Source organism: Octopus bimaculoides, chromosome 4 (assembly GCF_001194135.2).
Source record: "Octopus bimaculoides isolate UCB-OBI-ISO-001 chromosome 4, ASM119413v2, whole genome shotgun sequence".
Taxonomy (NCBI): Eukaryota; Metazoa; Mollusca; class Cephalopoda; order Octopoda; family Octopodidae; genus Octopus; species Octopus bimaculoides.
This window is the reverse complement of record NC_068984.1, coordinates 53,013,382-53,040,960: the sequence shown is the minus strand read 5'-3', so window position 1 is coordinate 53,040,960 and position 27,579 is coordinate 53,013,382. Positions and strand designations below refer to the sequence as shown.

The window sequence follows — 27,579 nt, the reverse complement described above, 5'->3', positions numbered from 1 at the left end:
AAACCTACTTTTGGGCCACCCTGTACATACATGGCTGTATAGTTAAGAATTTACATGGTGGACCAGAATGACATGCGACTCTCAACTTGAAAGAGCTTTCTTGTTTCAATATCTGAACTTCTGCCCTGTGTGGAACACTTCTTTCAAGAAAAAGAAAACTTGAAGAGACAGGTTATGGTTATACTTTCTTTTGGAAAGTAAAAAGTGAAAAGCATCAGGATTGAGACCATCAACAAGATAAAAAAAATATCCTCTTTTCCAGAACAGAACCGACTGCTGATGACTTGGCTCAACCGATTACTGTCTCATCATCATACACTTGAAAATCATCATTCGCATTAAATCATAAAACTAAGTCATTATCATTTTGAAGAAAATATAACATTTCAAAGCTTGAAAATTAGAGAGAGATTTCAAACAAATCTTCATCTAGAACTGATTTCAGACCCTACATTAATCACTCTCTTGATGAAAAATAGTCATCAATTTGAAATATCATCACTGAGATAGCATATACTGTCATATTTCATTAAAGTGGAGCCAAGACTGGCTTGATTATAAAAACTATGAAATCAAGCAGCTCATTAATGGAAGTGAAATGCTTGGATGTCACATGAACAAAAACTTAAGATCAATTTTTTTTTTTTTGCTTCATCTCATTTGCATTTCACCTTTCATTTAAGTTAACATTACACTTGCTCCACTCATTTCTGGTCTTCATAGATCTTCCACATTCAATGATCATGTCTTATTGTCATTCATAACATCACAGTTACACATATTTTAGTCTTACGTTTGGAAGGAGAAAGAAACATTTTATTGCTTACAGAGTTACCAACTGTCTGAACTTTCACCCCTTTCTTACTCTAGTCATTATACTGTCACTACAACAACCCTAGTAACTTAATTAGATCATCTCAGTGTGGAAATGTATTGGAGGGACAAATTCTGTTACTGAATGATATGTTTAATTTGTGGCCTGGTTTATACCATCACTTTGTGCTTGTGTGTTTTTGCTGAGTCCACTCTATTGCTGGCATTCAGACAACCTGAAAAAGGTTGAACACTGCTCTTCCTCCTCTTAGTAAACCATAAAAAAAACAGCTCATGCATGTTTGATCTTCTGTACATGAATCAAGGATAGAGCCTCTATGTAGTTATTTAACCTACTAAAAATATCAGCCAAATCTTCAAATCACTATCATCTTAAAAATGAACGGTATAGCAATAATATTGTCGTAAAGCAGTCTTTTGCCACTGTTGTATCTGTCTTTTGACGACAGTTGTCACTCTGACAGATATTGTTATATTCCGAAGTTGTCTATAGAATGGTTTTATCTGACACTGTACAACCCCTAATCATACAGTGTTATTATCCTGAGGTGCCTGTAATCATCATTCTACTTGATTAGAACTGACTTAAGTGTTAAGCAACATAGCAACAAATAAAACAGCAAAATAATTTTTCATTTCTACACTTTAAAACTTCAGCATAGCAAACATAATTTGTAACTGAAAGGGATTGACATGTAGACATTTTTTAAAGTTGAACAATATTTCTTGGCTGTAACTATTGTAGGATTGTCAGAGATGATTTGATTTTAAAAATGTCTTGTTTTACATACACAATTTTTCTGTCTTTAAACAGGATGTTCCATTTGACAGGATCACTAACATAGTAGATGAGGCTGAAGCATATCGTCGTGCACATGTAGACTATATTAACATTCCGTGAGTCACTCTTTCTTATTGAATTTAGTTGGGAATAATTTAAACTTTATTGAATTTTTTTTTTGTAAAATTTATGATTTTTTTAATGTCATATATGATACTTTCATTTATTAATATTTTACAATTGTTTTCTTTTTTGTTTTGTTTTTCATTTAGATGGTACATTGGTTTAGGTGCAGCATCTATACTCCTATTAATTGTCATATTCATTTATCTTGGGATCCTTTTTGGATTGTGTGGAGAACGACATGGTGAAAATAGTAATTGTTGTAACAAAAATGTTGCTGCTAATTTTCTTCTAACGTAAGTGAAACTAATAGTGTTGTTTTTCTTTGCATTGGTATTCTTAGATGTCTTATATTTATAAATTATCTCTTATAAATCAGTTGGAATATTTTTTAAAAAAAAGTTTTATTAAAAATACTACTGGAAAATCTGCTAAAAGTAAAGGCAGAGATATGTGAAAGTGTGATTTAAATACCACCGTAATTTTTTTATGCCATGCAAAGAAGTACTAAGAATATTTGAGTTGTCTAGAAAATTAAATGTTCTAAAATGTGATAGTGATTTTTTTTTTTTCCATTTCAGTGCTGTTGGATTCTTCTTCCTATTTTCTTGGATACTGATGATACTTGTAATTGTCTACTTTGTACTTGGTGGTGTTCTCTACACTGAAGGCTGCCGTTACATTGATCGTTCACATCCTCAACGTCTTCAGGTAACAGTCTTCTGACTTCACCTTTAAACATTTATAGCCATGAACAGATTACAAATTTTAGGAGGTAGGGGTCAGTGAAACAATTGTATAAATCCTCTTGGTGTTGCTTTTCCAGATATCATGCCATCTGTTTCCTTTAAGTTTTAGGATTTGTCATCCTCTCTTGACAATCATACAATTGACCAATTTGGTGTCCTAGCCTGCTTTTCATAGCTGCTGTCTTTTTCAGGACACAATGCAGTGACAGTGATGGAATATGAGCATAACTATTCAGCCGAGATGCTGAAACTTTTTCCATTTGACCATTGCAGTGTCTGTATAAACTATTCAAACTCCTTCATACAAGGTCTGTTTAAAAAATATCTGACCTTTGGGCATAAAAAGATAATTTCGTATACTTCACAAATTTTATTTAATCACCTTCAAAATATTTCCCTTCAGAGTTCACACACTTCTTCCAGCGGTTCTGCTACTATTGGTGACATCTCTGGAATATGGAGATCCGCTGTCGCTTTTCTCATAATTTCATCTCAAACTTGAATCACTTGTCTTTCAGTGTGGCTTCAGTTTAGGGAAGAACCAGAAGTCACACAGTGCCAAGTGAGGAGAGTAGGGAACCTGTCAAACAAGTGGTGTGTTATTCTTGACCAGGAAAGCTTGAATTACGAGGTGTGTTCAAAAGTATCCGACTTTGCTTTCTTGCCGACACTCTCTGCATGCACAAATCCACCATTAAAATGGAATGCACTGATCCTGTGCTTATTCCCACGAGTAATTTCCTGGATTGTTACACAATGGTCTTCTATAACTATTCACCAAATCTTTTCAATCAGCTCCTTGTTTCATCTTGTAAATGACCTGCCTGAGTGGGCTTTGCTCTCCATTGAAGTGTAGCCATGTTTGAAGCAGTTGACTACTCCTTGATCTGAGTTTTGACCATTGCATCATTGCCAAAGACCTGTTGAATCTTCTGGATGGTTTGAGCTTGAGTATCACCAAGTTTTTTGCAAAACTTGATGCAATGTCTCTACTTGATGTGTTAGGTCGTCTTGCTTGAAAACAAAAATCCATTAAGTGCACACTACACATCTATACTCAAGGTATAATAGTCCGAAACTGAAGTGGCCTACTAGCAGATGTATGAAAATTTTCATGCATGTGCAGGAAAGGTGATGTCACCTCCGATCCAAAGGATTTTGCCCATGTGACATTGGCTTTAGTGGGAAAAAAAATAAAGTCCGATATCTTTTGAATGCACTTCATAGATTACCATTTCATTTGTCAATTTTCTCTTGGGAATCTTGCATAGTTTTACTTCAAGATGTCAACTGATCAGCTCTTCACTTTCATTCAATATATTAAGCATGAGTTTTAAAGAAAAGATAAAATGCAGGCACAATCTTTAATGATTTAGCAACAATTTACATTAAAAGAAAAGTTCTGTTTAGAATGTCTTTATGTGTCAAAATCTCTAAAGCCTCTAGTCAAATATAGTGACTTCAAGGTGTAGATGGCTTCTGCCAAAGCAATGTTTTGGCATTATTCCTGTACATCTATGTTCATGAAAACCTCCTTGTGATTTTAATACTAGTTGGATCAACTGTGTTGTCCCTCAAATAAAATGCAGTGATGGAATATACTCTGTTATAAACTATTTACATACGTTCATTGATTGCTTTTACATTCATTTTACTGTTAATCTTTATTTGGGGAACAAGCATAGATATACACATTAGAAATATCTATATTCATGTCAACTGTAAATCTCCAGCTAACAACATCCATCTGAGAATTCTCTCATTGAAACAGAGTTACTTAAACTATCTCCAAGTTAGTCAGTTTATATCAAACCACACTATTGATTAGACAAGAACTTGTCATGTAAAACAACAAACCATGGATTTCTTGATTCAGAGTTCAATGTTGCAACAGTCTTTCACTATTAATAATGTAGGAATATATGAAAGCAAGAGCTGCCAAAACACTCTCACTTGAAATGGTTTGAGGTGATGAGTGTAGTTTGTTATTAATCACTTCAGTAAATGAACATAAATTAAGATTTGCCATTTAATGTTGCTTTATTAATTACAGCCGATAGATAGTTTATCTTAATTTGGATTTTCTAATTATTTGTAGCCATTTTTGTCACTCTTCAATACCACTTATAAGTTTGAGAACCAAATCATGAACATCCGACCTTACCAAATTCTTGAGTAAGTATTATGTTCTGAAATATTATAATCTTCTTACCACACAGCCACACCTGTGTCTAAATCTATTGATTTTTAAAAACAAATTTTCATGCTATCAATCTTTTGTTCAGTGTATTTTGTGAATTTTTTATTATTTTTTTTGTTTTTCCTTTTACTTTAATTCCTACATATTGAATGCAACATTCAGATGAATTTCTGTGTTACTAATTAAAAGTTTGCTACTATTTAAATGAAAATCTTTTTGATGTTTTTATAAAATGTTTAATGATTGTCAACTGATATCTCATTTTATTGAATGCTTTCTCAGTATTCAAATACTATGGAACCTATTTACTGTATCTTTTATTTTTTACTTGTTCCAGTCATTTGACTGTGGCCATGCTGCAGCATCCCTTTGAAATTTTAATCAATCAGATCGACCCCAGAACTTCTTTTTTTAAAACCTAATATTCTATCGCTCTCTTTTGCAAACCACTAAGATACAGAAATGTAAACACACCAACACTGGTCATCAAGCAATGGTGGGGGACAAACATACACACACACACACACATAAATACAATGAGCTTCTTTCAGTTTCCATCTACCAAATCCACTCAGAAGACTTTGGTTAGCTCAAGACTATAGTAGAAGACACTTTCCCAAAGTGCCATGCAGTGAGACTGAACCTGGAACCATGTGGTTTGGATGCTAAAAATTATTGAACAAAAGACTCTAGTTAAATGTTTTCTTTCACTGTCTCTAAGGCCTGTTTTTCATCTCCTTTCAGAAACTGTGGAAAAGATTATTCATTATTCAATGCTTTAGAGCTGGACCGAAATATTACTTACTCAGTCATTGATATAAAAGTAAGTTTCAAAATCAAATCATTTATTTGCAGAAATGTAAAATTTCATTAAAATTTGTGAAATTGTCATCATTTAACATCCGTTTTCCATGCTGGTGTGGGTTAAATGGTTTGACAGGAGATAGCAAGCCAGGACACTGCACCAGGCTTCACCGTTTTGGCATGATTTTTCGAGCTGGATGCCCTTCCTAACACCAACCACCTTACAGAATGGACTGAGTGTTTTTTTATGTGGTACCAGCACTGGTGAAGTCTGTTTGGCATGGATGCCCTTCCTATTGCCACCCACTTTACCATTTGGACTAGAAATCTTTTTACATGGCATCAGCACCAGCAGGGTTACTAAGTAACTTGCAAAGCAAAGATCCTTTGAGAGGTGAGATATTGGAGGAGGTTGCCTTGTAGCAGGTGATGAGGGGCTAGTGTGACAGAGGGAAAGAAAGCGGTACCTAGCTGTAGAAGAGATACATGGTTACCCTGTCTGAGGGAGAGAGATTGATCAAGAATGAGAGAGAGCAAGAGTGTGAGAGTGTAAGAGAGAGAGATAGAGAGATGGTAGCAATGTGTCACAGCATACTCTCAAGGTATGGGCATGAGAATACAAATGGGATGGTAGAGTATTGCCAAGGGTGCATGTGTAGAGAGTAGGGAATTCACATGAATGCAAAGACGGGAGGGAGAGCGCAGTGGCTGGTGAAACCTGAGTATATAGAGGAGTGGGGAACAACAGGATAACAATGATACAGTTGGGAGGGCACGGAAGACAGAATTGGGCTGCAGGAATGGGGAAGGAGAGGTGTGAAAATACATTTGTGAGGGGGCAGGGTTCTCATTAAAAAATAATTTTTGTCATGAAAAGATAAGTCATTATGTTTCTTGTGAACTGTGTCAGATAACAGGCAAGTTTTGTAATTATTGGTGATTAATTTCTGATTCATTGTGACATCTTAATAGGCAAATAACTAGGCAATTTTTCAATGGATATATTGTTAGACCAACCATTTAACTTTGACATGAGATTAATATACTGTTTAATTTGACAGACTTGAAATAGTGGTTGAAACTCTAGGAAACAAAGTTGTTTCATTTGTTTGAACTTTTAGCATTCAGATTATTCTGTCAAAAGTAATACATGTTCATTCACATTGATTTGAATTAATCATGGATTATCTCATAGCCTTGAGTGATGTGATTGTTGATTTTTACAATGATATTGTTAGTAGGTGTGAGAGGCCAGATCTGACCAGTTTGAACATAAAACAGGTAGAGAATTTTGGGCTGGATATGGTCAGTTTCATTGATAAAGAGTTAAACCCTATGTTTCAGTTATATGGCTCTATTCAACTACAAAACAAGAACAGATTATGCAATCATTGCATTATACCTTAGGTAAGGCAAACTGGCTTGCCTCAATCGAGTGTACTGAAAATAGGCACTGCCTCTCTTACTTCATGCTTAATTATATTTAAGACTGTATGTATATACAAATTAGACATATACTCCAACAACCTCTATACAAATTATCATTATTTTCCATCCATTTTTTTCATGTTGGCATGGGGCAGACAGGTTTTCTGAGGCAGCTCTTCCTGTCACCAAATCTTATAGTTGTCTCTTATGACTTGCAGGGACATGGTGTATCTGTTCCTAATACTGGGATACATGTCTATTATTATGAGAATTATAATAGACTAAACAGCTAGTTGGATTCTGAATGCCTTCATTCAAGCACATTAGTAGCAGTCTAGCTTATCAGTTATAGCTCTTGAACCAATTTGGTTAACAGAAATAACAATAGTAATAATAAGAAAACAACATACTTAAATAAAACTGAAGTACTGTGTTATCTAAATTATGATTACTCAATGGAATCTTAAAAGCATGCCTAAACAAAATCCATTCCATTAATGCTGATATGAAAGAAATAGATCTAAAATAGTTTTGAAAGAACGGAAAACACATCTAAAGATGATTTATCTTTGGGAGATATATTATTGGTGTTAAATATAAATACATATATATAACAACCAATTAATGATGCAGATTAATAAATATAAACAAGTTACAGAATATCAGTATGCCTGGCAAACCGTGATGTTTAAGAGCATGCAGATTGATCAAAAAGGTATTCTAAAAATTCAGCCGATTGGAGTGTTCTAAGGGGTACTAAAGTTGTCAAGAACTCAACTGTCAGTTAAACACATTTGAAATCTGATGAGTACACTATGTATGAAAGTGCTAATTTTGTTAAAATACCATAATAAAAAACATGAAAACCAGGCTATGTTTTAACTTTATTCAACTGATATATTATTCTATACACATTTACACAAATTCGAAACAAAATATATACACACATATGTGCATATACACACACACACACACACACACATATCACTTCATCATCATCTTTGCTTCAATGTCCACTTCCCCATGCTTGTATGGAGCAGACTGAACTTGTTGAGGTAGATTTTCTCTGGCTGGATGCCATTGGAAATCTTCCTTGTCTATCTTGTAGCAAAGTAACATTTCTTCATGGCTAGACATGTTTTCACAGAAAATTGGAAATGGACACCACTTATGTGAAGGTGACACTCATTAGCTATTACCATGTGATGACACACACACACACCTATACCAAGCCATGCCTGATGGTTGCTAATTTACCTTTCCACACTCCGAGGTTTCTTCAATTTGAAACCATTTGGCAGTATGCATTGACTAGAATGAGACTAAATGTTTAATATTGTGTAAATCACAGAGAGAGAGGGGGCTTTCAGTTTCTGTCTACCAGATCCACTATAAAAGCTTTGGTCAATCCAGAGCTATAGTAGAAGACCAAGTTTCCATGCAGTGGGACTGAACCTGAAACTATATATATATATATATATATATATAAATGGAGTAATACGCATATGTTAAATGAATTCTTTTATTTCCGACATATGTTTCAAAGATTACAAATGGTTCCTTCCATTTATTAAATTTTCATATTTACTCAAATCCCCAAAATAACAGGGAGTTTCTACCTCATAAACAGGAGTTACACCACAGTAATTTTGTGATCTTTGCTACCCTGGTATCTATTAACCAATCTATTTTGTTGGAGTTAATTATTAACTAAGAGAAAATAAATACATATAATAAAATATATATATATATATATATATATATAGAGAGAGAGAGAGAGAGAGAGAGAGAGAGAGAGAGAGAGAGAGAAATAATCATGTACTTTATTCATATGTAATATTTATTCATTTAATTTTCAGGAACTAAATAGAGAACTAAATGACTTATCAAATAAGGAAATTAAAATTGATAAAGTCAGTTTAATCACTCCTGAACTACAAAATAAACTGGATATATTCAAAGACCCTAAGAGTTTCCATATCAATATATCTGAGTATGAAGAAGAGGTAAGTTGGCAGTTAACATTTAACACTGTTATTTCACGTGGCCAAAATAAATATAAAACACATTGTTAGGAAAGATGATTTTCTTCACATTCCTTGTTTATGATTTTGTTATTAATTATACCAATTTGAGGTGCTAAATCTGTATTTTGAAGGTATTCTCAAATAATTGAAATGAGTTAAAGATTAATATAATTGTTTATGTTTGAATATTTTATAAATTTGTTGTAACCTATAATACCTGTAATTTTTTTTGAAAAATTAGCAGAATTAAATCAAGAATTTGAAAAGCTGGAATATGTTGATTGATGCTAAAAATAATAGTTTATGACAAATTAGATATTTAACCAGCTCGGACATATATTAAAAAACTAATGACTTCCAAAAACCCTGGGAGAGAAAGAGGGAAGCTGGTTCTGTTAGAACTCTGTCCCTTTGGAGAGTTGCATCAAAGAGAATAGCAAGAGTAAAGGGAAGAAATATGCTGAGCTAGTGGAGTTGTGCCAAAGCAATGAGTGGCAAACAAGATGTGATCCCATTGAGATGGGATACAGAGGGTTTGCAAGCCAGTCCTGCTACAGAGCACATAACATAGTTGACATAGGGACCAGAAGGCCTTCAAGTTGGCTGTGGAGGCAACAAAGTTTGTCTCAAAGTGGTTGTGAATCAGAAAGTGCAAGCCTTTGAAAGTGTAATGCTACCAGGGGTAGTGCTAACTGGATGCAAGCTTGATCAACCCTGGCTGGGTCACCTAAGTGAATGTTTTGATATTGAGAGATCTGAAACATCACTGCTGATGTGACCTGGTGCATCACAGAAAGATGTATGGAAAAATATCTATTGCACATATTTATTTAGAAATACAAATTAACCTAATTTTTCAACTGCTGGTGATTTTAATGTCTGTAACTGTATTTCTAATGTTTATAATTTTCAGTTAGTCTCCAGAATAATCAAGAATTTGAAGAAATTTTATGAATTTTTCATTGTTATGCTTTCATTTGAAATATAATAAAATGTTCAACTATAAAATTATGATGGAAGGTTTTAAACTGGAAGATCTCTGTCATAAAACTAGAGGCAGTTTCATACAGATTGTTGTTAAAAGATTAAAGTAACTTTAGTCAACTTTGTTTGAACAAACCTAAGATACAAGAATAGTCAATTGAATACTTAGAAAATAATCTATGAGTCTAGCAATCCAGGCATACAAATGTAACATCTTTATCATGTTACTATCAGTTGGCCTTTGATATTTTAAACTTGTGATCTCCATTTTAAAGACTGTAAAGGCTATGTTTCACCAACTCCTCTATTAAGTGTCTGATGTTTAGCCAGGTGTTGGAGAGAGTTTGTCATATAATTCAAATATTTTTAATGTTTCTTCTTTTCTATTCTCAAGCTTCATAAGGTGAGTTCAAATGTTTGACCATTGTGATAGCTTGTCACACCATCACAATGCATGGAGCACTTGTTTTCATCATTTAGCTTAGTACAAATTATAAAATGGAATCTGCTATGTTTTATAAATGTGAATGTTTATTACAGCTAAACCATAATTCTGTTAATGTTTTTTTTTTCCACTTTATTAATATTTCTTTATAAATATAAAAGATCTAGGCTCATTAAATCCAATTTAATTTCATTTTTTAACATACATTGTGTTAAAAGATTTTTAAATCATTTAAATTAGTAAGAGTTATTTAAGATTTCTGGACATTTTGATAATATATACAAAAATTCTTCAAATTGTTAATTCTCAAAAGCTAAGAATAGTATTTTGTGCATGTATAAGGATTTTCACTGCATGTGTATAATATTAAAAATTTTATGCTGTATTAAAAAATTTAAGTGTTGTATCAAGTTTGCTTTTAAGATTTTCATTTGCACTATAATTAAAGTGTTTGTGTATACATTTGTGTGTGTGTGTGTGTGTGCGTGTATATATTTATGCATATCTTTATATTTATATATATAAATTTATATTTATATATATATAAAGAAATGTACCTATGTTGGTATAATGTTAGCTCTCTTATCGCAAATATATAAAGGTGTAGGTTTGAGTCCTGAATATACACAGTGATCGCTCATAAGCTTTAAAGCTTGTAAAATATTGTTATTATTTACAGAATTATCACTTGTCACTGCTTCTCAAATCCTCACAAATATATATATATATATATTATATATTGTATACATGCACACCTCACATTGAGTATCTTTACTAATATGATTGTTAGATGCCATTTTTATAATGAACATTTTGCTTTGTAGATATCAAATGAGAAGGTTTGTGCTTATGTTGTACATGGTCGCTTGCTTGCTAAACAATAAAGAACTTGTTAAATGTATGACTTCATGACAATTTATGATTAATTATAGCATGTCTTTTGTGTTATCCATGAGAATATTTTTATGTTATGTTTAATAAAATTATCATGAGCATTGTTAATTCACTTTCTTACATTCACTTACTGCCATCTTATCTTGTCAATGGGCATGAATATGTAAAATCACTCATGAAACATTGTCATCATCACTTAATGTCCTCCTTCTATGTTGGCATGGGTTAGACAATTTGACAGGAGCTGGCCAGGTAGAAGACTGCATCAGTCTTCTGTGTCTGTTTTGGCATGATTTTAACAGCTGGATGCCCTTCCTAACATCAGCCACCCTGCAGAGTGGGCTGAGTGCTTTTTATGTGGCACCATCACAGGTGAGGTCAGTTTTGGCCTGGTTTTTGCAGCTGGATGCCCTTCCAAATGCCAACCACTTTACAGTGTGGACTGGATGCCTTTTAAGTGGCACCAGCATGGCAGGGTCACCAAGTAACTTGCAAGATAAAGGATCTTTGAGAGGGGGCATTGGAGGAAATGATCTTGTGTCAGATGATGAAATGTTAGAGTGTGACAGAAGAGAGAGATAAATGATGGCTGATACCAGGGCACACCCGCAAGGTATGGAAGTCATAATAAGCATGGCAGGGTATTGCCAAGAAGGCATGAGTAAGGAGTGGAGGTAGGGAATATTGTGACTGGTGAGAACCTGGGTATATAAAGGTGGTGAGGAAAGCAGTGATACAGTGAGCACAGGATTGGGGAGTGGGAGATAATCATAGTATATGAAGAGGAAATGTGATGGGGAGAAGAGATGCAGTTTGGAAGAGGAGATGTAGTTTGGTTTGTTGGGGTAGGGTGTGTGAAAATTTTATTATTTGTGGGTGGAACACAACGCTTCTAGAACTCAGTTTCACTGATGTGGGCAGGTCTTCTCTAGAACCATCTCAGTTCATTGTCATTTCTTCTATGAGCCCCAACATCCTGATATCGGTCCTCATCACTTCATCCCATGTCTTCTTGGGTCTCCCTCTTCTGCAGGTGTCATCCACTTTTAGTGACTGACACTTCTTTATACAGCTGTCTTCATTCATACGCATCACATGTTTAAACCAATGCAGTCTCCTCTCTTGCACACTGCATTTGATTCTTCTTATGCCCAACTTTTCTCTCAACTTTTATGCCCAACTTTTGCTCTTTGTTGTTTATACACATTGATGCTGCACATCCAGTGGAACATACTGCTTTCATTCCTCTCTAGTCTACGCATGTTCTCTGTGTTCAGAGCACATGTCTCACTACCATGGAGTATAGCCATTCATACACAAGCATCATGCAATCTACCTTTCACTCTGAGAGATAGTCCTTTTGGTGCCAATAGAGGTAGTAGCTCTGAACTTTTTCCATTCTATTCTTATTCTAGAAACAATTCTTTCAGAGCATCCACTGTCATTGCTAATTTGGTCATCTAAGTAACAAAAACTACTACCTCAAGAGAGACTCCTGAGCATTTGAGAGAGTCTAAGTCCTGTGTGCTCTTAGTGCTTATTGTTCCTGCTCATCTGCCACACATGAAGGCGACCTTATCTGTTAATCTATTTGTGATTCCACTGCATCTATTATGTGTCTATAGCTTACACTGGGTGCAGCGAATGGAATTACTTCGCACTCCTTTCCTAAATATTGAGCAGGGCTATTTATCTGACAGAAAGAGTCTTATCTGCTTTCTTACTAACAACAACTTTGGTCTTTGCTAGGTTAACTTTAAGGCCCTAAGGTTTTGCTTCCATACCTGGAATTTCTTCTCTAATTCTGCTACAGATAATGCCATAAGATCGAGGTCATCAGCATATAGTAGTTCCCATGGGCATTCAGTTATGAATTCCTTGGTTATGGCCTGGAGGATATATGATGAATAAGAGTGAACTAAGAACTGAGCCCTGGTGAACCCCTACCTGTATGCTAAATTCATCACTGTATTCATGGTTGACTCTCATCTTACTGACAGCACTGTTGCACATGGCTTGTACAGCTCTAACAAGCCATTCCTCTAATCCTAGCTTCCTTAGAGACCACCAGATAAGAGAACAGGGGACTCTGTCAAAAGCTTTTCCAGGTCTAACAAAAGCTAAGTTCAATGGCTTACTTTTGGCCAAATACTTTTCCTGCAGTTGTCTGACTAGAAAGATGGCATCTGTGGTACTCCTCCCAGGTACAAAACCAAACTGTCTCTCATCTTGTTTGATTTTATTCCTCATCAATTGAGCTAATACCTCTTAATTTGTATTGTGACCGAAACAATTGAGGAATGCCTCTGTGTGTGTGTGTGTGTGTGTGTGTGTGTGTGTTACAACATACGTACAGTGCAACTGCATGTGAAGGTGGAAATATACTGAGTAGATTGCTATCAAACATCTAGTTTTCCATCTTAAATTGATTAGAAGTGAATCATTGTTTTCAATGGTAACTATTATAGATTTAGTGAAACTCCTGCTAATTTACCGGCTCAAGTTAAGTAGAATGATGTGAGGCATGTTGCCTTGTTTGGTAGTGGTTAGATTATCTCATGCCTAGAGACTGATTTAAAGTTAAGAAATGAGTGATGTGGGTTGGGTTTTAAATTTGATGTATTGATCTCAAACAAGTCAATTCTGTATTTGTATTGTCAGTATTGCTGGTGTCAGAAAGCCATGGTGAATTTTGGGAATTGTGGATGATTCTACAAGGAGGAAATGAGTTGTTGGAGGAGTTTGGGAAATAGTAAAGACAACAGATAAATTGAGAGAAATGGGAATTTCTTTGTTACTAACATCTATTTTTGAAAGCATGCAGGTGTCACTTTCAGAAAAGAAATTGGAGTACATAGTAACCTGGAAAGCAGAGAAGGATGAGAGATATGTGATAAGATTTGTTTCAGAGAGGAATACTAGGTGTTACTTTATAGGAGGTAGTGGGTAAGGCCAAGGTTGGACCAAAAGTCAACAAATATTAATTAAAAGAAGGGTCTTTGATGCACATTTTGTGGAAAAGTTATGACCATATACAGTTCATAGGTTGCATCCTGCCACTGCATTTTTTTCTGTAAAAGTAATCCCACCTGGAAATCAGTGGTTTTACATCTCTCAAAATCTAATGCTCACTTTGGAGTCAGCCAAGAGAGAACAGAATACAAAATTATGCACCAGCTGACAGAACAGCCTTCCAAAACACTATTCATGGTTTGGGGGCCCACCTATACTGTCTGTCAGTAGATTTCTGCTGGGAAACCTTTTACACTAGTATTCTATGTTGATCAACATAGTCAATGGAAGGTTGCAGATGATAGGCAGTACAGATGTTTGCATATAAGGTAAAAATTTCCATTGCATTTTCTGGAATTTATTCAAATCTCCATTGAGTCTCTTATAGTACAGGACATTTTATTTAAGTAGATATACCATAAAAGTAATCATGGGGACACCGTCACCATTTTCATCATTATCATTCCCATATTGGCATGTCTTGAGAAAGTCTTGCAGCATTTTACTGATTCATCATCTGGAAACAACAGGGAAAACTAGCTATGCTTGTTATTGTCTACATCTTTATCTGTTTATTACTTTTTATGTATTTAGGGAATGGATGTCAGTCTTTGTCAGTCATCTTATACCTGAGCATATATAATATATTCCAATTACAAGGCTGGCACCAACCTCATCATTGTCAGTGATAATGTAATCATAGCAATCCCTCTATGGTGGAAGAAATGTTACGGTTCTGTTAGTTTGTCACATTAGAGTATTTATTGCTTACTTGTCACTTCTCTAAAAACCAAATAAAATAATGTTGCCATTAAATTATAAAAACTGGAGACAGAAACTTATTCTTTGATTTTGGGGGGGGGGGGGTTTCCTATCAAGTATATATTAAGCTATTTCATTTTTACATCAAAATTTCAATTTTCTAATTTATTCTATTATAAAGAAAATACTTGAGGTGATTCTGTATACAAGACTATTATCATTTTTCATATATAGGGTTGACTCCAGTGTCTTTCAGAGACCAGGAAAGCTGTATAACTTGATACAGAATAAAAAAATAATTTATTGGATGTATATACTTTTTTTCTACTCCTAACTACTATAAGTTTCTAATTTTTTAAAAAAATAAAGATGCTTTCTCTAAGAAAAGATTTTAAAGTTTAAAATATTTTGCTGATTTTTAAAGTACTCAGTGTTTGGTAATGTTGATTCCAGTTCCAACAGATTGTGTTTCAACAAGCATGACCATTTTAGTGAAACAGTAATTGTCTTATTAATATATATATTTATAGTGCTGTTGTCTGAATACAAAGTATAATTATACGAGTTTATCCATTTTTTTTTCTTTGTGTTCTAATGTTTTGTTTTTTGAACCAGCAGTATTTAAAATGGATCATATTTTTTTGTCTCTCATTAGTTAGTCTGAAGAAGAGACAAGATTGTGCTTGTAGTTAAATGCATTTGTTTAACTTGACTTTATCAAGAGAAATGTGATCTTGAAAGAGAACTTGCTTAGTATTAAATGTAACTATTAAAACACTCTAGAGGGGTGAAGCTTAAAAGAGGTGGGTCCTGCCTGTAGATTGGTCTAGGACTTGGAGAGACATGGAGGGACCTGTGACTATTTGCAAGGCCCCATCCTTGCAAAAATTAAAATCTCCAATCCCTCTTGAATTTTGTGAGCATCCCCACCTACCAAATGCCATACCTCCTGGGTCCCTAAAGCAGTCTTGTTCTGTTTTACTAAATTAATCTCAGAGGCCCTACTAGAGGTACATAGGTAGGTATATGAGCTAGATACAGTTGATAAATTCAGAGGCAGAAACCATTGTAGTTGTAGTAGGAGACAAGCAAAAGGAAGACATAATGTGCCTGTAGTAACTTGAGGTTGTGATGGTATTGACAAATAAAGGCTTACCTTACACATGTATTATTTATTGGATTGGGCTTCTTTATGCTTGTTCCATCCGTATACCTTCTTTCCAATTTAATATCTGCGTGTCACTTTTATGCTCTATTGTTATCGTTCAGTTTACCTTATTGTACCACCGTTTTTAAAATTGTTTACTGCAATTCTTGTTCTATCTTCAGACCTAGTTCATTCTGATTAACTGAATGACAATTCTAATCAATGAGATATCTGAATTTTTTAAATGATTCTCCACTCTGTAAAATTATTGTTCCTTATTGGCTGTTTCCAAAGCTTTCATTCTTTCCTTTGAACCATTTACTTCTTTCTGCTTCTCGCTTGTTGAAGGGTATTGGAAATGCAGCAATGCGAGTCAAGTAACAATTCTGTCTTACATCAAGGCATGTTGTAATAGGAAAAAAATCTACTAAAGAAAATTAGTAGATAGAAAAGTGTTCTAAGCTTTTAATGAAATTTCCATTATCAGTTTACAGAATCATTTAATATTTGAGTTAATTTCTTTATATATATTTGAAATACTTATATTTACACTGTACATAAATTTAGAAGTAATTAACAATCATAAGTGTAACTAACTTTGAATACGATATTTTACTCTGCAAGAATAGAGAATAACCAGAATAGGTGGAGTGATGAACAAAATATCTTGCAGTATTTGCTTGCATAACATTTGTTCAGAGTTCAAACATTACTTAGGTTGATTTTTACCTTTTGTCCTTAGGTGGGAAAAGTGGATAAAATACATTACCAGTCACATGCTAGGGTCAATAACATTGACATATACTCCTCCCTCAAATCTGAGGCCTTGTACCTTAATTAGAATTTAATGTTACAATATTTTACTCTAAATAAGAACAACGGATTTTCAGAATTGATAGAATGATGAGCAGAACGCCTTATGGTGTTTATTTCTGTCTTATTACTTTCTAAGTTTGTATCTCACCAAAATTGACTTTGCCATAAATCCTCAGAGGTTGATAGAGTAAATGGTTATGTACCATTGTTAGAAAGTGAGGAATTGGTAGTCATTAGTGTCAGATAAAATACTTGGGAGTTTTGGTTATTTTCTCTACACTCTGAGTTCAAATCCTGCCGATGTCAACTTTGCCTTTCATCCTTTCAGGTTTGGTAAAATGCCAGTCTTGGACATTGGAATGACAAAATTGTTAGAATATTGGATGAGGTACCTTGCAGCTCTTTGCGTTCTGAGCCAAAATATTACCTCAGTAATGAGATCCCACTGATGGCTTCAGCTAATTACTTCTATAAACCACAACTGATTACAAAAGCTGAAACGGTTGGAAGTTCTTTGTGGCATCTGCTATGGCAGTTGATGATACCAATATTCGAAATTAATAGTTTACTCTACATGTTCCAACTTTCTATGCATTTTAAAACTGTTTTACTTGTTCATAACTTCTTGTTTGTGTTGATCTAATTTTTCTGTTTTCAGAGATATAGTTAACAGGTGATTTGATCCAACACCATGTTTTGAAACTGAATCAATTACATAACAAAGGTTCCATTTCAGCCATCTAAAACTACATAAAAACCTTGATTTTGTTTTTTTTATATCATGAGGTGGCTTTTCCATGATATTATTGTTAATTTTATGTTACAAAGAAGAAATTCTGCTATTCTGTTAAACAATTTTGTATGATTGTATGTTTTGAATTGTGTTTTATTAGCTGGTATAGTACATTAATAATTTTGCAGTCTAGTTTCTAACTATTTAATTGTTAATTAATTTTATGGAAAGCATAAAATGTTACAAGTAATTTTTTTTTCTCTTTCTCATAATTCTAACATTTTACATTTAATTATAAAAAGAAGAAATGTTAGCAACAAGTATTTGGTTGAATGAATCCCTGTTCAATTTCATCTATTTTAACAGTTCCTCTGGAAAATATTAAATATAACATGTTTGTTTTGTTTTCCACTATTTATTCATATTCTCATGCTACTTTTAAACATTTCTTTTTAAAGCTGGGAAAAAAGATTCTACAAAATGATTTACAAGTCTTGGCTCATAATTTATCTTTAGTTTTTAATGTAAGTACTTTTGTTTATATCCTTTGTTTTATTTTCTAATCTGTTTGTGTTTTATGTACTGTGTCTGGAGGAAAGGGGTAGTGCTTATGGTGTTCACCAACTCCCACAGGCCAGTAATGTTGATGCCTGTAACATTTTGCTTAAATTGGTGCAAGTTGACAACTGTAGGAGAGATCGAGAGGGATGATTTACTATGAAGGAAAAACTTATTGTAGTAATTAGCAAGAGTCTTGGCAGAGTTTGATATATATCATCATCATTTAACATCTACTTTCCATTCTGACATGAGGTAGATGGTTTTACTGGAGATGGTAAACTGAAGAGCTGCATCAGGATCAGTCTGTTTTGGTTTGGCTTCTATGGCTTGATGCCCTTCATAACTCCAGCCACTCCACAAAGTGGGTTGGGTGTCTATTACATTTCACTGGTACGAGTACCTTTCATGTGTAACCAGCACTGACCAGAATATATATATATATAAAATTAGATATATTGCATTTCTAAATCTCTCAGAGAGAGTTACACAGTAGCAGCATGATAAAGTCATGGTTTGTTGCTTGTGGCAGTCCCAGGAAAGGGCAGAATGCTACTGTTATTTAGCCCCAAGAAACCCAATTTCCAGTTGCTACGTGACGAAAGATAAACACCTCCACCCAGCAAAGCCAGTATCCAGAGACTAGTTTCAGGGTTGTTGCTCTTCATCAGTCTGGTGTAGCTTGGCCTTGCTATCTGTCGGTGTTAATTCGCTGTTGAAAACTTATAAAATTTCAAGCCAACTGGAAACGGTGTTTCTTGGGGTTGAATAGCAGTAGCATTCTTCCCTTTCCTGGGACTGCCACATTAAGTTGGCAACAAACCATAACTTTATATATATATATATATATATATATATATTTTTTTTTTTTTTTTTTTTTTTTTTTTTTTTTAATATATAAAATAGAGATCTGTGTGTATTCACAAGTTTCTTGTTATCTGCTAAAGCATAAAAGTAAAAGAAAATGAGCATTAATAGTTATATCTAATTATAAAAGTTGTTGGAGACATGTTCATACATAGGTAGTGTTTTTATTCAGAAAATAACTAATTGAAAGAACAGAATGCCTGCCTATATCACATGAAAAAGCTGTAACTGATGTAATTTTGACTTATTAAACTCTCTTGTTATCACACTCACTCACCACTCTATATTTTGCTCTTGTCTTTCTGCTGCTAACTGGGACACCCACAATTGACTTTAAATGAATAACATATTCATTTATTTAACTAAGTGGCCCAAATCATTAGCTCTATGACCACTGTTTAACTATTCAATACTGTTTAGACTTTGATATTTTAATTTGGCAGGTTTCTTTTGTCTACACCCATGACCTTTTGAGGGCTCCTGCTTTACTCTTTGGTAATGGAAGTAAAAGAAGAAAGAATCACTTAGGGGTTACTGCTGTTAGATGCAGTACATTAATACATTGAATTATCCTTGGCCCAGATACCCGGTCTGAATTCTTGTAACAAAGTGGATTCCAATAAAGACACTCATAGATCAAGTTGTGGTCATGGTGTACCCTAAAGCAGGTACAGCCTGTCCTAAGGGAGTCTGTTTAGTCTGACTTGAGGCTATGGTAGAAGAGGCTTTCCATAAGTGTTGTAAAGTGGGATTGAATCTGCAGCTATGTGGCTGCAAAGTGAATTTCTTAACCACACAGATGGCCATTATTTCACTTGTTAGTTTTCAGTTTTTCTTTTAGTAATTTTTACTGTTATATCTACAATATAAATGAGTGTATGTGTGTTTAGCCATGAAAGCTCTGAAACAGTGTGTCCTTAAGAAACACAGATTTGGTTTTCGAAATCTGCATCCCAAAGAGGTTTCCTGTAAATAATAATCAAAAAATATAATTTGCTGATAACTCAACTTTTATATCAACAAATCTCTCTCTCTTTCTTCAAGCTTTCTCTCCTTTTTATGCCTTCCCCTCTTTGTATATATATACTACACTCTTTACCACTCTTTGTCTGAAAATTTGATGTGCACTTTCATTTTATGATACACAGCTATCAGTCACAAAAATGCTAGCTCCAAAATCCTGTTTTCTGAGTGGGTAAAAATTTAAAGATTGATAATTATCAAACTTTAAACCTCTGTAATATTTTGCTAAAAAATTTTTTTGATTAATTGAATCATGAAATCAGATTCAGCTTAAAAAAGTACATCAATGTACCAAATTTGAAAATTTTCACTTAATTTGAAAATTCCAAAATCTGACAGCAACAGAAAGTATTTCTCTTTCTTTATGTCTATCTCTTTCATTTTTCACTTTTCTCATTGTAAACCTTCCCCCTCTATTTATATATTTACCACACTCACTTTTGGTATATGCACATCGCTCATGCTGCGTGTGTTTGTGTGTGTGTATGCATGTTTGTAAGGAGTTTCATTTGGGCAACAGAGTGATTTAGAAAAGGCGTGTAAAAGATAATTTAATATACTTTTCTGTTAATAATTACACTTTTTCTTATACACACATACACACACACACACACACACACACACACACACACACACACACACACACACACACTTGGATTAAAAATTTAAATTACAAAATTTTTTTTTGTTGTTGTTGCTTAAATCCCAGCAATGGACCAACCATGGGTTAAACAAAATCTGTAAGAGGATGGTACCAGGTAGTTGTGAAAATTACTCGGCAATGACAGGATACTCAGCTAGTATAATATAAAATTGTGTATTTGTGAACTATACTTAAAATAATAATCCATTTTCTCTTGTATAGGGTGCCCTGAATAGCACAGCAAATGTTTTGATGCAAATCCATGATGTGACCTATCTTGCTATGGTGGAAGAAAAGGTATTTATTTTGACAGTTTTCACTTCTACATATATGCTATTTCCTACAATAATATGACTATTACATAAACTCATAATTTATGCCACATCATAGCGCTACGTCACTATATGCTCTACTAATTAAAAAGTATTTCATTCAATCCAATTAATATTAATTCTTATTTAGCTCTGGATAGCACATATCTACAAGCAAAAGCATTGTAGCTTTTTGTAACCATTCTTTTTTTTCTTTTTTTTTCCCCTCACCAAGAGGCTCTCTCTTTGTGACTATTGCAGCTAATTTAGCCTATTCATCTGTACAGTACATTTCTAATACTTATAACTTATTACCATGTGTTAGATTAGCTACACAGTCATACATTTGTTTCAGTCATACGTTTGTTTCACTATTATTGATATTGGGAGTGTAGACTGTTCTGCTCAAGTGTGTGAGTATTTTGAAAATACATCATGGAGTGAAGACTGTGTCCAGCATAGTTATGGGCTACCTTTTGGCTAGGCATAGCACCTGTTCAGCCACCTTACCAGGGATACAGCAAAGTCATGGGATTTAGCATAGTGGACTATAAAGAGGTAGTGGAAGAGCTCAATTGAGCTAATGGTGCTTCTTACACTGTTGCCGAGCAGAGGAATCTTAGAAGATCAATTGTCAGGACCACCAAGTTCTATCAAGAGAGTAACTGCAATGCATCTATAGGAGCAACATCCATGGTTGTGTAATCAGCAAATGAAAGATTCACTGTAACTCAGGCTCCCAATTCAAATTCAAATAATGGTGAAAGCAGAGAAAAGTAAAACACATCTCACAAACACAGGTTAACAAAATTTACAAAGCAAATGTGATCCTTTTGTCTCCACCACAGACTGTTTATTGTACATTGATTATTATTTTACTGATTCAAATAAATAAAAATTTAAGTGAACTTTCATAGTAACTTACTGATCCTCTTACTTCTTATGCTGTCTACTTTGGTATTTTAACACTGAACTGTTAATCTATTTACTTCTACTGTATCATGGAATTCCAGTAGAACCACTTATTATTCTCTTTGCTGTACAATTCTTAATGTTTTCAACTGAATAAAATAAACTGGTTCTGTGATATTTTACTCATATCTGATATTTAACTGTTTGACTTATTTCAGAATCGACTAAAGAAGAGTCTTGATGACGTCACACAAAAAATGAATATCACGGTAAATAAATTTAATTTGAAACTCTTGAAGTGAGAACCAAAAATGCGATGCATTATTGATGTTTCATTTCATCTTCCTTTTTTTTACATGTCTTATTGTCAAAGCCATATTCCCAAATTCTAATGATATTTAGTAATTTCCAGTCTTTTTTTTTTTCCTGTTTATGTAGACCAGTGGCTCTCAACCAGGTTTTGCGTATGAACCCTTTTGATTCCTATTTTAACTCTACTGGACCTCCATAGCCATTTGATGTATAAATAAAAAAAATCCTACTGTATTTTTATGATTAAATATTATTAGGAATTGTATAAGAAATTTATTGTAGAAGTATAAGCACATAAATTTTAACAACAAAATTTTATGTGGACCTTGGTTGGGAACCACTGATGTAGAGTTTCAATTTTGTGTTTTCCTTTACATTATTGTACTGTAAACATTATAAATATATGAGTATTTGTTCAGCTAACTCTTTAAATTTGGTGTATATAACAAAGTTACATCAATTTGTGGTATTAATTCAATTAAATTCCTTTAAATGGTTTCTAAACTCAATGCAACAATTACTTTAAGTACGTTATACATATCCCTACTGTAATTTTGGGAAATCATAATGAGATACTACTTTTGAGTCTATTGTATTGACTCAAGGTGGAGGCGCAATGGCTCAGTGGTTAGGGCAGCGGACTCGCGGTCATAGGATCGCAGTTTCGATTCCCAGACCGGGCGTTGTGAGTGTTTATTGAGCAAAAACACCTAAAAGCTCCACGACGCTCCGGCAGGGGATGATGGTGAACCCTGCTGTACTCTTTCACCACAACTTTCTCTCACTCGTACTTCCTGTTTCTGTTGTACCTGTAATTCAAAGGGCCAGCCTTGTCACACTGTGTCACGCTGAATATCCCTGAGAACTACGTTAAGGGTACACGTGTCTGTGGAGTGCTCAGCCACTTGCACGTTAATTTCACGAGCAGGCTGTTCCGTTGATCGGATCAACTGGAACCCTTGACATCGTAAGCGACTGAGTGCCAACAACAACAATTTTGACTCTAGGCTGTCTTTTATTATCTTGGAGGAGGGCAAAATGAACTTTATTGTACCATCAGTACTAGAGGGGTTGTTCTGATTATTGTAAGTGGGGAGAGCCTTAGCTACCAATTAGAGATGTGAGTATGGCAGTGATCTAACTTAACTTAGCATACTGATTGCCTCAATTTTGTAGAAGTAGTGAGACAATTGCAAAGATATCCTGGGTAGCTGGGAGTAACTCTGCATTTGCAGTAAATTTCTGTCCTATTTCCAGCTACTAAATCACTCCTGCCACGATCTTACTCTGATCTACCTTGGCCTTAAAACTGGAACCACATGACTGCAAAGCAAACTTCTTGACTACACAGCCATACATGTGTGTGTGTCCAGTATGTTTGAGTGGAGTGATTTTTCAGTGGAAGAAGTTAGAATATGAAACTTGAAACATGTTTAGCATTAACAAGCAACCTCACCCCTCTTAAATGTTAACAATCTTAGTAATAAATGTATATGGAATGGTCAATGTTATTGTACCAATGAAAGCACACAAGTGCTCTCTTTATTATATGTAGTATTCTGGCATCTATCTTAATAGATATTCAATTTGCTTTTGATCTCACTTTCAAATTTCTCCTAATGTAGCATATCTTTTTTTTTAGTATGCATGAACAGACTATTTATTTTAATTATATTGTTTTTCAGGAACATCTTGATGATTTAATGAGAGATATTAATGAAACTGAAAATGAAATTAACAAAAATGGTACCAAAATGATCTCTGTGGTAAGTATTTTTATTATTATTTATCCTGAAGTCATTTCTTATTGACACAACCTATGATCAGTTATTCTAGCTGTGAATATCACTTCTTTTTTTTCCCTACACACCAATGCATCTTGGACTATTTCATCCAAAGTGTCCTTCCCTTTCTAAGACAGTCGGATATGATTTGTGTGGGATTTAACCACAATTTCCAGCAAGTCCAGTGACCACAAAGAGGCTCTTTCTGTCATTCGTCATTTATTGATGTCAACACACATTTGTTTTGGGCATGATTGCAGACATGTCACATAGCCCCTTTCTGTTATTGGTGCCCATCGTCTCATTTTAAAAAAGAAATAAGCTTACTGATGCGATCCCAACCACTTATCTATCACTTACAAGGTGACTGTGTTACCAATTACACTGTGGATCACCTGTGTGTTGTGTGAAGCTTAAGGAAGCAACTTCAGTATGAATAGTAAGAAACAGTGGAGAAGTACAAAATATAGAACATATCTTCTTTGTTGCTGCTTTTCAGCAATTCTCTGTCATCAATTATTTATCTCTATTTTACATTTTTACACGCGCGCGCGCGCGCACACGCACACACACACACTTTTATTTGTGAAACTAGTTGCCTATTGGTTATAGGATCATATTTGACTTCTAGTGGCCTCTTCCCCAACTTTTTTGTACCTGACAACAATCCATGTTAGCATAGAAAATTGATGTTTTACCAATTCTGTCAACCCTACTAAATATACATTTTCAATGGTAATTTTATTTTTTATGAGTGCTATATTTATTTATTTTCCTTTATACAGGTGCTGAAAATGGTTGTCAAAAATATTAGCGCTATAGTTGTGGATTCCATAGAAATGGTAGCCAATAAGGTAATTAAGCATTTATTCTCAGACTCACCCTTTATATTGTTGGATAGTTCAAGACCTCACCTCTGCTTACGCAACTCACCTTTTCAACTCTATCTGTCTCTTTTTTTCAACCCTATCATAAATCCCTTTCATCTCCCCTGTTTCTTGTCATTACACCCTCAGCCTCCCCTCTTACATAGCATTTCCTTTTGCCTATCATCATTGCCAATTCTCTCAATATAGTACTAGTCAAATGCTGGTGTTGATAAAATCAACTAATCAACTGATCCTTCCACCTGACCATCCCCCACCCTCCATTTCAGCACAACCATCTAGTCATCCTAGAGACGGCTGATGATTTGCATTGTGATTTTGTTTAAGGTAAAGAATCTCTTGTCCATGACCACCTCCAATCCAGTGACAAGACCAGGTCAAGATGGCTACTGGATGGAGATGGATGCAGTGAATGACTAAGATGTCTTGTTTTCCTCGTCTTGTTCTCTGCACTCTGCAGTGTTGCTGCAGCTGCTTTCTTCCCTATTAAACCAAGCACCTTTCTTCCACAGAGTCTGCCTGATCCAGTCTTTACCATACACAAGTAGGCAATCCCTAACTCATCAAGAGTTACATAACCATTGGCTACTCTCACTGATTTAGCCCACCAGTTGAAGCAGTTTTTCTTTTTTTAAGGTTGTGGCTGCTGTTGCATGCAAACAACTCCTTGAAGCCACAGGTAAGAGTCAGCTGCTAGGTGGAGTCCAAAGTGGATGAACTACTTCTAAGAGTGCAAGGTGTCCCTTGTCAAAAGTGCTATGCCCCCCTCAACACCCCATACCCCACTTCCTTACATTCTTAGATATAGAGCAGGTTGTAATTACAGTTATTTACATTAATTACAGCTATTTACATTAATGGTTCAAACTGTGACAAAGTTGAATTTGCTTTCATTCTTCAAGTATCAATAAATTAATCGCAAGTACTGGAGTTGATTATAATGCGGACCCCTTTCCTCTACTGTAACAAATAAGTATTTATAATTGATCATATAATAATGGTTTCAAATTTTTGTACAACGCCAGCTTTTTCGGGGAAAGGGTAAGTCATTTACATCAAACCGTGCTCTGCTGGTACTTATTTTATTGATCCCGAAAGGATGAAAGGCAAAGTTGACCCCGGCGGAATTTGAACTCGGAACATAAAGATGGATGAAATGCTGCTAAGTATTTCACTCAGTGTGCTAATGATTCTGCCAGTTCACCACTTTGATTATCCATGTGATAATGATTTCAAATTTTGGTACAAGGTCAGCAATTTTGGGAGAGGCATAAGTTGATTACACCAACCCCAGTACTAAACTGGAAGTTCTTTCATCAACCCCAAAAGGCAAAATCAACCTCAGCAGAATTTGAACTCTGAATGTAAAGCATTTTGCCTGGTGTGCTGACAATTCTGCCAGCTCACTGCCTTGATTGACCATATGATAATAATAATAATAATTTCATATATTTTGATTTTCAGTTAATGGATAATGTTGGTCATTGTAAGCCTCTCTATCAGTCAGCTTTTGATATCTCTGACATAGTGTGTGTTACATTCTTGAACCCATTAGTAAGTTGATCTTTTAACTTTTCTTTTATCTTTTACTTGTTTCAGTCATTAGACTGTGGCCATGCTGGGGCACCATCTTGAAGAATGTTAGTTGAATGAATTGATCCAATACCCCAGAACTAATTTTTTTCTTTTTAATCCTGGTGCTTATTCTATTTGTCTCTTTGCTGAACTGTTAAATAATAGGGATGTAAACACACCAACAGCAGTTGTCAAATGATGGTGGGGACAAATATAGACACAAAGACACACACATACACGATAGGCTTCTTTCAGTTCCTGTCTACCAAATATACTCACAAGAATTTGGTTGGCCTAAGGCTATAGTAGAAGACACTTGCCCAAGGTGTCATGCAGTGGGACTGAACACACACACACACACAAACAAACAAACAAACAAACCAAATAAGAGGAAGTGGTAGAAGCATGTGGTTGGGTAACAAGCTTCTTACCACACAAAAATTCTTATATATAAAAATTTAGGTGCAAGTATAACCAACTGGTTATGATCTCACTTGGCTTGACAAGTCTTCTCAAGCACAGTATATTGCCAGAGGTCTCGATCACTTGATAAAATGAGTACTGGATTAAGCACTGGGGTTTGTGTAATTAATTAAAACCTTGAAAGCAATGCCTCAATATTGTTGCAGTCAAACAACTAAAATGAGTAAAAGCTCATGTATATTTCTGTATCTAAAACCTGACTTATGGATTATTATTATTATTCACATATGTTTAATTTTGTTTTCTAGAATGGTTTTTGGTTCAGTTTAGGCTGGGCAGTGATTTTCTTTTTGCCAACTATAATTTTTGCAACAAAACTTGCTTCCCTTTACCGATGCCAGTATAAACGAGATCCGGCCCATGAGTAAGTAGTCATATCATTTTTATTTATGTTTCATTATATATATATATATATATATATATATATATAATAATATTAGGGACAAAATCCAAAATTACAGGTAAAATCAATTTATAAAAAAATG

At 34.5% G+C, this 27,579-nt stretch overlaps 1 protein-coding gene across 5 annotated transcripts in view; it reads left to right on the top strand.

Annotated features, from left to right (window-relative positions):
- Window positions 1-27,579, top strand: part of LOC106871829 (prominin-1-A) — a 144,619-nt gene that overhangs the window by 97,618 nt on the left and 19,422 nt on the right. For all 5 annotated transcript variants that reach the window (XM_014918539.2, XM_052967071.1, XM_052967069.1 and 2 more), the window contains exons 12-24: window positions 1,649-1,731; window positions 1,888-2,034; window positions 2,320-2,449; window positions 4,586-4,662; window positions 5,432-5,510; window positions 8,779-8,925; window positions 18,198-18,263; window positions 21,053-21,127; window positions 22,272-22,322; window positions 24,051-24,131; window positions 24,935-25,003; window positions 26,501-26,590; window positions 27,343-27,458. In XM_014918539.2, the coding sequence (XP_014774025.1) occupies window positions 1,649-1,731; window positions 1,888-2,034; window positions 2,320-2,449; window positions 4,586-4,662; window positions 5,432-5,510; window positions 8,779-8,925; window positions 18,198-18,263; window positions 21,053-21,127; window positions 22,272-22,322; window positions 24,051-24,131; window positions 24,935-25,003; window positions 26,501-26,590; window positions 27,343-27,458 (1,211 nt within the window). The remainder of the gene's footprint in view (window positions 1-1,648; window positions 1,732-1,887; window positions 2,035-2,319; window positions 2,450-4,585; window positions 4,663-5,431; window positions 5,511-8,778; window positions 8,926-18,197; window positions 18,264-21,052; window positions 21,128-22,271; window positions 22,323-24,050; window positions 24,132-24,934; window positions 25,004-26,500; window positions 26,591-27,342; window positions 27,459-27,579) is intronic.